The sequence below is a fragment of the Pelobates fuscus genome, chromosome 1 (assembly GCF_036172605.1).
Source record: "Pelobates fuscus isolate aPelFus1 chromosome 1, aPelFus1.pri, whole genome shotgun sequence".
NCBI classification, from domain to species: domain Eukaryota; kingdom Metazoa; phylum Chordata; class Amphibia; order Anura; family Pelobatidae; genus Pelobates; species Pelobates fuscus.
Genome location: NC_086317.1, coordinates 439,674,024 through 439,689,872, shown reverse-complemented (window position 1 = coordinate 439,689,872; position 15,849 = coordinate 439,674,024). Strand labels below are relative to the sequence as shown.

General features: G+C 38.2%; 1 protein-coding gene across 1 annotated transcript in view; it reads left to right on the top strand.

Moving 5' to 3' along the window:
* The window catches only part of TNFRSF19 (TNF receptor superfamily member 19), a 70,055-nt gene extending 54,830 nt beyond the window's left edge, over positions 1-15,225 (top strand). The window contains exons 6-10 of the mRNA XM_063429736.1: positions 5,917-6,069; positions 8,352-8,477; positions 10,212-10,305; positions 11,589-11,956; positions 14,838-15,225. Of these exons, the coding sequence (XP_063285806.1) occupies positions 5,917-6,069; positions 8,352-8,477; positions 10,212-10,305; positions 11,589-11,937 (722 nt within the window). The 3' untranslated portion in view covers positions 11,938-11,956; positions 14,838-15,225. The remainder of the gene's footprint in view (positions 1-5,916; positions 6,070-8,351; positions 8,478-10,211; positions 10,306-11,588; positions 11,957-14,837) is intronic.
* The last annotated feature ends 624 nt before the right edge of the window (positions 15,226-15,849 follow it).

The window sequence follows — 15,849 nt, the reverse complement described above, 5'->3', positions numbered from 1 at the left end:
GAACAGAGGGGTTGAGGGCCCTGCTCAATGAGCTTACATGCTACTTACACAGCCTACTCATTCATTAAGTGCTGTATCACCTGGGATATGCAATAGATCTGTCATTCACAAGGAGGTGGATGACAGGTTGACATCGTTATATACATTTACCCCAGGCCAATTCCCATTAAATGTATAGACCTTGCTACTCATAGGTAGTTTACAGAAACCTAGACACTGACCGACACATAGCTGCAGTTTTAGGTCTGCTTTCCAAAGACACAGAGATGATCAATATACCTCAGCATACAGCACGGTGTAGAAAGCAGGTGAACTTGGCAACATTGCAGTACCATAGTACCATTGCCATTCCTCACTGAACCGCAAAGTTGCCAAGCTCACCTCTTGTGCGGAGCAACTTTTTTTTTTTTTTTAAATTGTTCTTTTGCCATTTTAGTGGGACTCACAACGAGAGGATACTTTTTGAGTGCCTGATAAATTGCTTTGCCCACCATAGCTTACTCCCAAGTGTAATTTTCCCTTTTAATTCCTTTTTTTTGTAATGTTTACTATACTACCTGTCTTATGGCACTTCAGAAACTAAAGCTGCATCCTAGTTTTTTGTATTTTCTTTTTCTTCTTTTGTACAGTGTTCTTATTTAGTAGTTTTTTTTTTTGGTTTTTTTTTATGATATTACAATGGTTGTTACAGGGATCAGAGCATTGGAAGAATGTTTTGGAGCAAGAACAGAGCCCTCCGAGTCTGTGCCTTCTGATTGCTATCTTTGTTCCGACTCCCAGCTGGCAGGCTTCTCTGTTAATCCTTGCGGAAACTTACATTTCAAACACAAAAGCAATCTCAGTCCTACTGCACAGATGTTGTGGGAACGTTGTTAAACTTATGCTAAAAGTTCATTTTATATTTTCTTAAATTTACTTTTGCTCTGCTCTACAGTCTAGTGCTTTTTATTGATTTTTGATAAGCCTTATCTTTCCAGGAATAATATTTAGAGTCTTGTCGCTAAACTGGGAATTGTGGTGAATTTAAATCGCAGATTTGCTATATGAAAGCCAAATAGTGGCTTTAGGAATATGCTTGAACACCGCTAGATTCGCAGCTTGGTTATCTTGGTCAAAATGTACCAAATTTGTTTGTCTGTTATGCAAAGTTTAAAGTGAGAGGGGGAAACACATTTTATTTAGTTATCTACTTTTTTTTTTATAACTTTGCAAGGCCATGAACTGCAATTATTTGACACTCTCTAATATTTTATTTTCTGTAGTAAATGTACCAATGAGGAGAGGGTAAGAGAAAACCACTTCTCTCACCGATAAACTTAACATTTCAGACGCCCAGCATGGAAATGTTACATTCTGACTGCACAATATAGGATATTCTGGGCTTTAAAACCCCTTAAGGACACATGACATGTGTGACATGTCATGATTCCCTTTTATTCCAGAAGTTCGGTCCTTAAGGGGTTAAACGTTGTTTGGCACAGTTGTGTTTTTGACATCCACGAATCTCCTGTGGGACTGTTGGCTAATGCTGAAGAATAGGATTGCAAAGATATGCATTGTATTTATCAATTTTTAATATAAAGTGTGACAGTGCCACTTTAATGCTGCATGTTTGGAGTGAGTTATACAGCACGTTGTTGGGGTATTACTGTGCGTATAGATTTTAAGGCAGTGGTGGGGGTGAATGGTTAATACAACGTATCTTGGGTCTAAAACGTCAGGTGTGATGTTTATAAATATAGGTTCATATAATCTGAATTCAATAAATGTCATCATTTTATAGAATGTTTGGGTCTAGTGTTGTATAATACTGGTTTTAGGAGGGGCTTGAATCAATATACGGTATGCAGTTTGGGCAATGCAATATACCCTGGGGTGAAGCCATGTTTTAGGAAATGCTAATCTCATAAGGTGCACTTGAAATTTAGGGGGGCACATCGATGGGAGGAGACCCCATGGGGGAAGCATTAAAGGGAGTAGACTGTGGTAGTAGAGTTAGAATTCACTGAAGATGGACAGATGGAACTGTAAATAGCTTCCTGTGTCATAACACCACTGTTCATGATAATACGTTCTTCATAGCGGTACTATCACCTGTTTTGTGTTTAGTTTTTTTTTATGGGTTGTGGCAAACCTAGCCACTTCAGACTATTCTGCTATATATCTAATGGTTGTCCTAGAAAGGCTGTTTAATCTGTTTTATGTGTTCGCGTAAAAAGGTGATAGAGGGCATTCGTGTGCTAGTGGCGCGAACACCGCTAGCATTCATATGGTAGTTTCACGAACAGTGACTTTCAACACTGTTCGTGAAACGAACAAAGTACCGAATGGGAGACCACACACAGGACGTTATGTGGTTCCCATTAACAGATTGCAACATTGTATCATTCCCCAGTTAATTGATTCGCGGTGTGGCCGCCGTTCGGATACCGACCACGCGGCGGCGGCCATCTTGGATTCACTTTTAGCCCAGCGGTGTTTGGTCGTCGAGTGCCTGGAACTAAAATCGGCTACTCGACGGCACGAACACCACTGGACTTCCAGACCGTTCGGGAACACCGGTCTTTCGATACTTTCGCTCAAACTATGTATTCGTGTCTTTTATGGAGAATTCCAATTAAAATGTATTTCGTGTGGCGTTCGGCTAATTGTGCTGGGATCTGAGCGGTAATCTACCTTAAGTATGCGCTCAGATCCCAGCTATCTACTCATGTCATTCGGTCCAATAGCACAAATAATGTGCCAGTTACATATTTTTGAGTAAAAAGCCCGGTTCTGCTGTACGGAGGGATAATCCACTTAACAGGATATTCTGTGGGAGTATCCCTCTCGTACAGCAGTGCATGGTGGGAAAAATGTCCTGCATGTTCAGTTCCCCATCTAGTCCCCTACTGTACAACCCCTGTAAAGTAATTAAGAAAACCCCTTGCATGGGTAACCACATAAATACTGGAGCATGTGAATAAAAACCTCAGTTGACTCCCAGAACTGTTTCGTCCGGTTACTGGGGGATTTGGGATATTGCCTTCATTCAGTGCTTTTCTTGGATTACTTTCTTTTACCAGCGGAGATATTGGGATTTAATATTGCAGCTCCGCTACATGGTTTTTTTTTTTGTTTTTTTTTCATAAACTGGTTTAAAACCAACAGGCTGATATTATCTAACCAAGCTTTGCAATGTTTTGCGGTATTACCATTAAAAGTTCTGACCGTCAGTCAATGTGGCTATCTGGTGTTGCTCCACAATTTTCAAACCTTGATGTTGGCAGTCCATCAGAATCCATAGTTTGCAGTTAGGCTAAGCCTGCTTGCACTGAGTGTACCCACTTACATCAAGGGTTAATAGCTATGTTTTCAAACAAAAGGAACCTCCCCCTCCGTTGTGAGTTTGCAATCCATCTTGCTAAGGCCAGACATGTTTTGTGTTCCATGGATGAGGAAACTGGCAGAAATAGCATACGGCTTTCAAATACCAAAGTACAAAGTTAGATATCTGTGAAAATAAAACTATGGGGCATTTGTTTGTTTTCAATACTTCTCGAAAAATGATTTGGACTAAAATATGTGCCATTTATCCAGAATCAATATTTGTTGAAAGAAAGCCCTTATCTAGAATCTATAAACTTGCAATAAAACCATTGATTTTCTTTTGCCCTTTTTATTAATCACTAATCTAGAATCAACACCACCTTATCTTTGGTATTGTCTGTCGTTTACTGATTAAGCGAGAAACTCTGCCTCTGTCTGTTAGATCATGTTATTTCAGGTTTCGTTGTGGTTTTCTATTTGGGTTTAAGATCCATTAAAGGGATATATTTCTCCACATCATCCATGGAAATTGATGCATGTTTACAAAATCAATATCTCAAGTCATCTGGGGTTTAAAGAGACCAGTTTTCATCAAGACTAAATAAACCGTTCACTATTAAGAATAAGTACTACTGTTTTTTTGACAGATATATCAACAGAAAAGCATTTTTATAAATGTATTTAAACACGTCCGTTCCTAAAGCCCTGGGTATAGCAAAATGTCACGTGGAGGAATCTTCGTTATTCTCAATAGAACGTTTGAGGCGGAAAAAATATCCAATTTATTGGCATGCCGAGTTTAATTCGATTATATATATATTTTATTTTTTTTATATATATATAAACCTGAAGTGTTACATGTTTTGAAAAATGTGTTTGTATTGTGGCAGGAGATGGGACCTGCTTTTCTTTGGACTGTGCCATCACGTCTGCCTATTCTCCAATGTGAGGTGCAAATGGAAATTTCCCATTTCTGGCATTTTGTTAACCCTATCACCCAGAGAAAAATAAATACATTGGTTTTGTACACATCACATTTTGGTCCTGAAGTCATTACTGTGTGATCTATTTTAAATGGCAAAGAACAGGCCCTCTTCAACCCTTCGTTTCTGTAAGTTTTCTTGTAATTGTCCTATTTATAGTCAAATCCCCCGTCTAATAATATTGTAAAGCGCTACGGAATCTGTTGGCGCTATATAAATCACCATAATAATAATAACAGAGCAGTGACCCTTCAGGGGCATGTTCTATACACCAAAACTTCATTAAGCTAAAACTGTTTTGATACGTTTTTAGAAAGGGGGGACGGGACTGACATTTGGTGTGATGACAACTTGTGGAATTGGTGTGCACAGTGAAGGTATTCTGAACTTTTAACTTGCATGTAAATAGTAAAAAACTTGAGTTTATATTCAACCCATAACTGTATTAATAGGTCTTCGGTGGGGTGGAGGCTTGGGGGGCCTTTAAAAAAAAAAAAAAAAAAAAAATATATATATATATATATATATATATATATATATATTTTAAGTTTCTAATCCGTTAATTTTATGAAGTAATTATCACACACTACTAGCAGGCTATAAATGGTCATGAAACCGCAGAAATGCTTTATAAATGAGTTTCTTTGGAGAAGCACACCATCCACATTAATCATGCAGCTTTTGAATGATTGCTCCTGGGTTTATGTTCATATTCTTTTCTGCATTAAAAACCATTATTCACTGTGCAATTATGTAATGTTGGAACGCACATTAATTTTTCAAAGCTCACTCCGTTCTATGAAAAAAGTGGGAATGTATGGAATAATTCAAATGAAAATGTGTTTACTGCGTTCAGAATTAGAGATCACTGTTTTTCATGGTAGCGCTCATTTTATTATATTTATTTTGAACACGTTGTAAAAGCTGTGGTTTGCGTATGAATTCTTTGGATATTGGCCACATCTGAAAACATGCATTTGATTGTGCTGCAAGATATAAGAATTTTTGTTGTCTCCACAAAGCTGCCTTTTTCGCAACAACATCTTAAAATAATAGTGGATAAAGGTCAACCTACAAATGCAAACAATTTCTGGAAATTGAGCTTTACAATGATTTAATAAAAAAAAAAACTAAAAAATTAATGGATCCAGTGTTTAAAGTACATGAAATAATTTTAATATTCAAGTAATTGTGTCTGCTTCCTTCACAAAAAGAGGAAGTGCACACGGACATGTACACAATGTTTATATTGTTTTATTCCGATTCAAGGAACACTCCAACCACCATAACAACTACAGTGAGATGGTGCTAGAGGGCCTTGAGCACCCCCGATTTGACATCTTACTTGGGATCTGCCAGGAACTGCTGCCTGCACCCACTACCAACAGAACCATTAGCCCCTAAGTAGAAGCTTCAGTTGGCTTGCTGAGCTAAGCAGTGCAGGGCTTAGCTGATCACTCTCGGCCAATGAGCTAAGCCCTGTAGGACTTGACTCAGACAGCAGTCTTCTGTCCCTCCGTGGTTAGAGATGGAGGGTGGTACCTGGCAGACCACATGTAAGAACATAGAAATTACAAGATAATTTTTCAGAATTCACATTTTTTATTTTTGTAATGGTTTACAGGTAACCGCGTGAAGATACCAACCACAGCGTCAAGTCCCCGAGACACTGCTCTGGCTGCAGTTATATGTAGCGCTTTGGCCACCGTGCTATTGGCTCTGCTAATCCTCTCCATTATTTATTGTAAACGGCAATACATGGAAAAGAAGCCAAGTTGTAAGTATCAAGCCTTTCTCTATTCTAGAACACTGTGTATGCCCATAGCTGCATTAGTAGTAATTCAGTGACCCTGGAGGCTTCCTATTCTTGTGGCGGTAGTAATGACACTTTCTAGTCCAAAGGGAGGGTAGTAAATCACAGTCTGTGGATTAGCTATACACCATTCTCATCTTTTACACCAAGTCAGATCATGATATACCCCAGAGAAATAGCAACCAGGTTAATACATGCACTATGGGAAACAACCGTGGCTTTTTAGCTGACTAACTGGACCACTGCTGCCTCTCTGTCAAACCATATGGAACATGAGAGTTGTAGTTCATCAAAATCTGGAAGAATGCAGCTTGCGTGTCTACTCTTTCTGTCATACGCACCCTACTTCAAGAGTGTGCGTGACGTAGTTGTGGTGGTGAAAGGGTTAAAGTTCACTATTTGTCTGCACTAGACCGGAAATAATGACAAAATCCCCCTTAACGCCAACCACCCTTAAACATAACATAACTATTACTATTTTAACGCTGCCACCACCAAGACAATTTATAAATGGGTTGCCTTGGTCCCCCAGGTAAATCAATATAAAAACCCACCAAATACAACTTAGCACAATATTTAAGGAATTGCAAAAATACTAAATAGTCTCTTCAGGTAACGTGATTCTTAACCAGACAAAGGCAGAACTTACTGGGAATATTTATTATGAGCAAAAAATAGTCACAGTGCATACAAAATTATAGAGGACAAGCAAATGATTTACACCAACAACAGATAAAACCAAAAGGGATAAAATAACAAAGTCCTAATCACATACTCGGCTCTTCAAAGTAAATACTTCTGCCCCAGGGGGTCTCTGGTAGGAAAGATGGTGACTCACTTAGAATTAGATTCTGGCCCCAAGCAAGTACATAGGCATTTCAGTATCATTGGATATATACCCTGTGGATCACCACGCCTGTTCTAGAGGTGGAGTTAAGGAATATCAATAGAGATAATGAGTAACCATCCCCTTGTGTTCCAGACCAACATCAATCTAAATGGAAAGAGTTGGTTCTATCTTCTCTTATGTACCTGCCACAGAAATAATAATTGCATCTACGAATTTATTATTTTCCCAATCTATACATATTTTGCATACCTTGCAACCCAATATGGTGGACATCACAATTCCTTCCCCTATGGTTAAGTTATGCCAATCATGTTTGGGCTTGTTTAGAAGATGGCGCTTGTCACATTCCAAATATAACAAAAATGAGGCTTAATTATTATTCTGTGGGTAAATATTGTTATTTTTTTTTTTTGGGATATGATACTGGAACAAGACTAATGGCCATTAACATATCAAAGAGATTGACCCATCAATTAAGAAGTGAGCCACCTTGCAGAGCCTTTGCGTAATCACAGGATCAATTCATAGGATAAAACCCTTTTCACATTCCTATGCAATTTACATTACCCCTTCTGTCATCTGACCTTTCATACAATCAAATTAACCCCTTTTGACCTCGACAATATTCAATCTCCACCAGGCCAGCAGATTATCTATGCACTACACATATTCAATATTCCATAGTGCAATAATGAGTTATGCACCCTTGCCGTGACACTTCCCAAATCTTAAATATTACAATTTATTTCATAAATCCATGTAACGCTGTGTACAGCTTAACCCCTTAAAGTTACCATTACTGTAGTCTGATACTTTAACACCTGATGTCATCATATAATGTTCTGCTTATCTACGTTCTACAGCTCCATACATCCGATTGATGAGATCTTCCCATTTTATAATGGGATGCTTAAAAACTAAATTTTAAGTTAACAGTCTGGTGTTTGACTGTTCACCATAACATGTAATTTAGGATAAACTCTAAAACAATATTTATATAGACTTTATAAAAATATTCAGTTTAGCAGACTGTGGACATTCTTAGATTTATAAACAAGGAACATTCAGCGCTTGTATATTACTGATATGGCTCAGTATGGCAGATTCACACCAGGATTCGGGGTCTCTCTTATACAGTGAAAGAAATTCAAATAAAACAGATGTGGCGCCTGGGTTGTCCTTAGGGGATGTATGAAACGACAAGTCAAAAATACAGCATCTGATAGTGTAGTAGATTTGAGAATGTTGGTAACGAATAAAAAGTTAGTAAGGTCCAGGATAAAAAAAAAGTACTTTATTGACAATAAAAACATAAAATAAAAGTAAAAAACCTGTTTTGATTAAGAATTTTCATAAGACTCCATACAAATATTTCCTTTTTCTGATGCTTACACAGGGTCTAGCAGATCCCAGGAGCTCCAGTACACCGGTTCAGAATTACTCTGTTTTGACAGAACACATTTTACAGAACCCACACACAGGGCGTGCTGCCGGTGTCAGCAGGAGTCAACACAGGCCTGTGGTGAGTAAGTTTGTCATGAGGTTCTAGGGGTTTTCCTATATGTGTGTGTGTGTTTTGAGTATACATTGGGCTTTGTGTGCAGAAGAAATTACACTATATTATGGACCTCAGGAAGAGTTCAGACTTCAGACCCAACATTCTACACTGAGACACATTTGACCGTCATCAAATAGATGGTCAGCTTTAATTGTAAAATGTTTATATGTAACGGTAAGATATTCAGATTTTTCTGTGCTACATAACATTCCATATTCACTTATTGCAAACCATGTAATATAATATTTTATTGTATACAGTGCAGTCCATGAATATATTTGAACCGTGACCCAAGTTGTAGTTTTTGACACTCTAACACATCAAATCTTATGTCGGTGTTAAATTCAAACCTCTTTTGCATCACTATCGGTCAAAACAAAACAAAAATAAAATCACATTTTATTTTGCTGCCTTTTTATTTGTTGAAATTGACATTACTGGCTGGACAGACAGACCACTGGCATGTACATCACATGTGTATATATATATATATATATATATATATATATATATATATATATATATTGTGTTGGCACTGTACAGCATGCAGAAAAATCCAGATGAAGTAAACCATCACTCAAATTAAACAGAGGGGCATCTGACTGGGTATGGGGTGGGAGGTTATGGCTTGCACGGCAGCTGCTAATTAAAAAATCGGCCACTCGTTTCTGGGACCTTACTTTACCTAAAGTAGAACAAAATAAGGGAAATAAAAAAAAAATAATAATTTTTTTTATTATTAATGAAATGTTGGTGTTGCTGATGAAAGGTGCTACAGGTGACAGGTTTACTCGAAGAACATTGCTTTGTATTGGGCACAGACTTGCTGATGGAAAAGATGAATATTTTCATGGGTTTATTAAACCGGTCAGATTTGTCACCACATTTCCATTAGTCGTTGTGGCTGCATACACGCTTGAAAGGTTTTCGCCACCTGGACAATGTCCGGCTTTACAATAGGCCATGGAAATCCACCTATTCACTGCTAGGCAGATGGAAAGCAAATACAAATGAGAAAGAAAATCTATTTTAAAGAGAAACAAATTGTCCCAGATGGATTATAACACTGTGCCAACATATGCAAATTGCATTGGTTTGTGTGCATATGGTGCCACGTGACTATGCTTTCACTAACCTGGGATATTGCCAAACCTATTTAATAATAGTTTGATCTATGCCTTTTCTATACATCCGACCTATACATCTACCCAATCTATTCTTATTTTAGTTTCTATAGTCCCTGTAAATGTATGTGTCCTCGATCTATTTAATACCCTTCTTTTCTAGAAATTCTGAAAGTTTGGTGTGAGTGTTTTACACAAATTCACAGCAATATATGCCATGTGTGGCTACGTATGAATGTGGCATTAGGTTGCTGCTGTGGAGCTGGTGATTAACATTACATTGGGGTAGAAACAATATTTTCTGTTTTTTTATGATTTATTTTTCTTATCTTTTTTTTTTTTTACTTAAAATGTTTATTACATATACAGCTTTCCATATACTTTGGCATTTCCCCCAAATTAGTGATTGCTGGCTAAAGCTCCATCTGCCAGGCACATACCAAGCCACTCTTCCCAAAAGATGGTTGTCGGCTGTCTGTTTCCATAATAGTAGCTTTTACCAATGCCATTTTGCAGTTTATTATTGCAGGATAGTGGAAGCTATAGATGTGTTTTTCTCACTATTTTATCATAGGCCCTGTCCACCTGATCCCTTCTCTGTGCTGCGATGAAACATACAGCAGGAGCCATGGCTGTAAATTCCGGTCCCATAGCACTTTATATGAAAGGTAAGTTGTTTTATGTATTGTGTATTTATTACATTGACATTATTAGTGCTAAAACACAAACTGTAACTAACAGCTATATATAGCATGAATGGGCGACTTTTATCCTTTCACATTCAGCGTTGGTTTCAAAGTTTGAGGTTAAACCTTACTTTATATTTTATTGCGCATTATTGTCTCATAACCGTCAAAAGGTCCCAAAAGTAAAACTAAAACCTCACATTGGTATTCAAGAAGAACCTCAGACAGTCGCACTTTGTATAGCAAATAAACAAAGCATTCAGTTTGCCCGGTAGCAAAAAATAAATAAAACTCCTACACAGTACTAAAGCTATCTAAAACTGCCCATACAAGACAGACAATTGTCCAAAATATATCTCTTGGCTACCGTGACTACTACAATAGCTAATGCTGAAATCTAGAGTGTAAGGAAACCTGCAAGTCCTCCATAGTCCCTCCCTATAACCAATCCATAAAGGATGTACACAAAGCCCCTAATCCAGGGATCCTTAAACTCTGGCCCCCCAGATGTTGCTGAACTACAACTCCCATGATTCTCTGGCTATCTATGTAATTCAAAGAATCATGGGAGTTGTAGTTCAGCAACTTCTGGAGGGCCGCAGTTTGAGGACCCCTGCCCTAATCACATTGAAGATACAGATGTTTTAACAAACGCTGCCTAAAGCAAAATTGATTGACGGCTGAAGCTCTACTTACCAGCCACAGGTAAACACTCTATAGTGGGTGGGAGCAGCTCCTAAAACCGATATAGGCAATGCTAGGCACTCCAGATGTTGTGGACTACATCTACCATAATGCTATTACACCCACAATGCAGGGAAAGCATCAAGGAAGATGTAGTCCACAACATCTGGAGTGCCGAACGTTGCCTACCCCTGTCCTAAAAGCGCATAATGTCAAAATCCAGTAATACAACTCCAATCTACTGGCGGTTATAACATCGCGACTTATATGTGATATATATTTTGTGCGTCTTATATTGTTCAGCAAATACATCGCGTTTCTTGTATATCCCCGTGGGTTGCCATTAGACTAACCCTTCACAGTTGCAATCTGATTTTCCTTACCTGTACCACACTACAGCTTATGTTTGCGTTATAGAAATTAGTATGTTCGTGTTTACAAAATGGTATCTGATTAACAAGTGCCAGTCTGTGTTATGGCTTAATTCATTTCATAGGAAACATTTAAGTTTGGTTTTGTTTATTTTATTTTCCTTTGTGCATTCTGTTGAACATTTCTGCATATTTTTTGTTTTTTCTCAGGAATACAGATTCTCTGGCAGAAATGATTCCAACATTTCTTGGATCCACTTCAGACTCAGCCTGCAGAGAGCCTGCAGAAACATGGCCGCTAATGCAGTCATCTTCTGGCAAGGACCCCGCCCCTGTCTGCGAGCCATATCCGGACGCTACGTTAGAGGATACCAACGCTGTGGATGCAAACCCCAGGGAACCAATGAGCTTGTGCATGCCCAGTGACTGTAGCACAAGCACAGAGACATGTGACAGACTAACACAAAGTGTGCAATCTCCTACACTTCATGAATCGTTACAGCTGGCTGCCTGTCGGGCTGCCGGTGGAAGCCAGCCAGGGGAAGAAGGAAGCTTCTAGTGGTGAAGACGATAAACAGGTGATATAACTTAAGTTGATTAACTCAAGTTAGATTGCAGTCAATTGATTGTCTGTACAGTCTCTCAACAAACACACCCAAGGATGCTGTTTCTGCCAGAGTAAATTGTAACATTTGCTATGAACCAATAATGTCAAATTTCATTATTTTCACTTTAAAGTAGGCCCATAAGACACTTTCTGGGTATTTATATAGTTTGCTAAAAAGACACCCTGTGCTTGAGTGATCTCCCTATTTAAATCTATTTTGTAAACCGTGTATTTAGCAATATGCAAAAAATAAAAAATAATCTAGAATATAGTTGCATCCTCAAAGTAAAGTGCAATGGAAAGTCTCAACCTTTGCCTTCTTATACAGAATGGACAAAGGTTTAGCGTCATTTCTCAACATTATTTTTTATCTTATTTTTTTATCCCAAGTACTGCTGCTATTTGGGTTATTTTGCTTTTAAAATACACTAAGCACAATATTACAAAAATGTACCCATGACCTCATCAATCTACAAACAAGACCTATTAACCCCTGAAATGATCCAGGTATTGATTCCCCGGGCCTGTTAGAAGAACTACTTGCATACGTAGCAATTATTAATCTCCTGCTAATCATTTTTACAATCACAACCTGCTTCCAGCATGGAAAAAAGTAGGAACTGTTCTTAAACTGTGAAAATAGAGAAGTCAACTGTTTGTTGCCTTCATCAAGATACATGTATGGCTAAATGCTGTTGTAGGATCCTGGGAGTTAGAGTTTAGGAACAGTTGGAGACCTTCCTCTTGTCTGACTTTAACTAGTTAAAAAAAAAAAAAATTATCGATATCCTTTGTTCTCCAACGATTGGTATTTTTCCCAAATCATTTGTTGTTTATTTTCTTCATTATACGGCCATTGACACTCATTAGTACAATACGGTGTGTCACAATAAATCACATTGAAGATCACATACATTAGTTGACTGATTAAAATTCTCTATATCTGTGAGTAGCAAGTATTTTCACAGCCAGCTGTGTTTTAGAGCCTTAATCCTACAAGTGGCAGATTTGGATTGTTTCCTTGGCACTCAGAGTGTTAAATCTAGAGAGACTTCTCTTTTTGGGAAACATATTTTTGGCCTGCTGATCTAAAACATGTGCAAGAGAACACCACAAGTCATCCATTTATGATTATTTTTGTGCCTGTAATTGTATTTTATTAAATTACATTTCTCTTCCAAATGTATATGGTTTTAAAACCAATCTGCCTCTTCTAGTTTAGATCACGTCATTCAAACCAGAAGCAGCATTGCTCGGATTGAGTTTCATTTTAACCTACAATCCACTAATCCCACTTGACATCACTTCATATAAATCAGATTGTTTCTTTTAAACTGTTCACTTCCAAAGCCCCCACAAACTGCTCCATCTACCCTTAATCTTTTTGTTTCTAGCCTAGACACGTACCAAGGAGATCATTTTTCTTCATGGTTTTTCCCTTCTTTAAATCCTCCTAAAGCCGTCATAGCTGACCTTGCCCACCCTATATGTTTGGGAAGTACATTTTCCATGATCATCAACCAGCCACCACTGATTTAAAGTGTTTTAGATCAACTTAAATTCTTCAATATTCTCAAAGCAGACTCTTCTTCATAGACTGCCGTCTGTCAAGTATTTATAGATAATGTGGTGCTGGTCAGATAGCAAATGGTTAGAGATGCATCTCCAATGCCTACTCCGTTCCTGACCGGTTCAAACTAGCGGTTTGTTTTTCTTAAATCAATAAAGCTAGAACATTTTAAAGACGAACTGTCATTAAGTTTTTACTTCCCGTTTTTTTTACAATTAATTAAAGTTAATTATATTTATTTTGTGATGTAAATTGATTGTTTTGTGAACATTTGAGAAAAAAATATTTTATCTGGCTGAGCAACCAGGTATGGTCAGATTCTACTGTTCTCTGAGCCACTGCTGTTTAAAGTAACACTATAGTGTTAGGAGTACAAAAGTGTAATTAAGGGTTAAAACTCTTAACTCTGTGCTGGATCGCTCTCTTCTTCCTCCGTGAGCGCGATCCAGGATCCTAATATACCAGTACAGCTAGTGTTGTGCGTGCATTAGGCCTTCCCTATTAATCATTGGTTTCCTATTTGGATTTTGAAGGTGATGTCCCCATGCAAAGCGTGAGGACGTCAAGCGTTGTTACGGGAGTTAAACTCCATCTAAACAGGGGAAGTAACTTAGGTGGCTGACTAAGACAGCCACTAGAGGCAGTCTTAAAGTGAATCTCCAGTGCCAGGAAAACAATCAGTTTTCCTGGCACTGCAGGTTCCCTCTCCCTCCCACCCCCCAATCCCCGGTTACTGAAGGGGTGAAAACCCCTTCAGTCACTTACCTGAGGCAGCGACAATGTCCCTCGTCGCGGTCTCCTCCTCCGCGCCGCTCCTCCTACTGACTCCGCTGGCCGGTGGGCGAGACTGATCCTGCCCACCGGCCGGGGAGACCTAATGCGCATGCCCGGCAATGCCGCACATGCGCATTAGCGCTCCCCATAGGAAAGCATTGAAAAAGATTTTCAATGCTTTCCTATGGGGAAATGAGTGACGCTGGAGGTCCTCACACAGCGTGAGGACATCCAGCGACGCTCTAGCACAGATAATCTGTGCTATAATCCAGGAAGTGCCCTCTAGCCACAGTGATCTCAACTGTCCTATTGTCCACCACAGCCAAGATGCTACACTCACAATGAATTTGTTTTTGCAGATCCCGACACATTCTGATATATATATATATATATATTTTTTTTTTTCCCTGCAGTGCAACATGACCTAATGTAAAATATGGTTTTAACATGTAAAAGTAAGGTATATTTATTGCTGAATAACAATAAATGTCTTATTTTTAAATTACAGGAAATCTGAAGAATCTTCATCCTGCGTCTCTAATCATACTGCATTATTAGTCATGATTGAGACCATTCCACTTGCAGACTTTCCATGGTTATTAACCGATTTAAATGACGCAATCAATACTACGAACAAACCTACAAGGCTTTGGACGCTTTCTGCTAAAAGACTCTACATATAAAACCTTTAAAATCATTATGGAATTTAATTGACCTGCACATTTCTGGAGATCAAATTTGGCCTAATTGTGATTTGTGATGCCAAAATGTATGTATGTGTCATTTTATACTGAAAAAATATTTATGTGAAGGGCGTCTGCACTTAAGATGAAACGTATTGTACAGTGGACTTAATTTTTCTTGCTAAATTAAATGCTTACGTTTTCTAAATACTAGATTTCCGAGCCTAAAAAAAAAATTGTTTATCAAAGACTTCTGCGAAGTTTGTATTTGTATATTGTAGTAAGGAAAGCATTCTAGAGGCTTTCTCAGTATACTAATCTATCATGTGGGAAAATGCATGTGTATAGTGTATATAAACTAGATTTAATTGAGTTTTATGCCGGTTTATCATATTAGCAAAGTAATGCACTTTTAACAATGTCGAAGTTACATAAAATGGTAGGTTTGCTGAACTGTGTAGTTACGGTAGCTGCCCCCCTGTATAAAATAAAATGGTATGTGTCTATACAGGTACAGCTGTATGTGTGCATTCTGGGTGACAGCCCCCAGGCTCATGGTCACACATCTAGAACTTCATAAAGATTTGCCAGAACACGTTCTGTAGACACAAGCATTAGGTTTGGCATTAAACCTATGCCTTGGATAACATGACCCTTAATCCAAGGCTATTCCTTTGTGGAATGGCTGCTACAAAATATATAACAAAACTTTGTCAACTGAAGACTTACATTTTTGCTATGTCTACTGTGCCACTACTAGCCTACAATTTTTGGAGGGTTTTATTGTTTGTTTGTTTTTAAACACATTAAGCAGATTTGAGTCTTCGGGATGAGGAG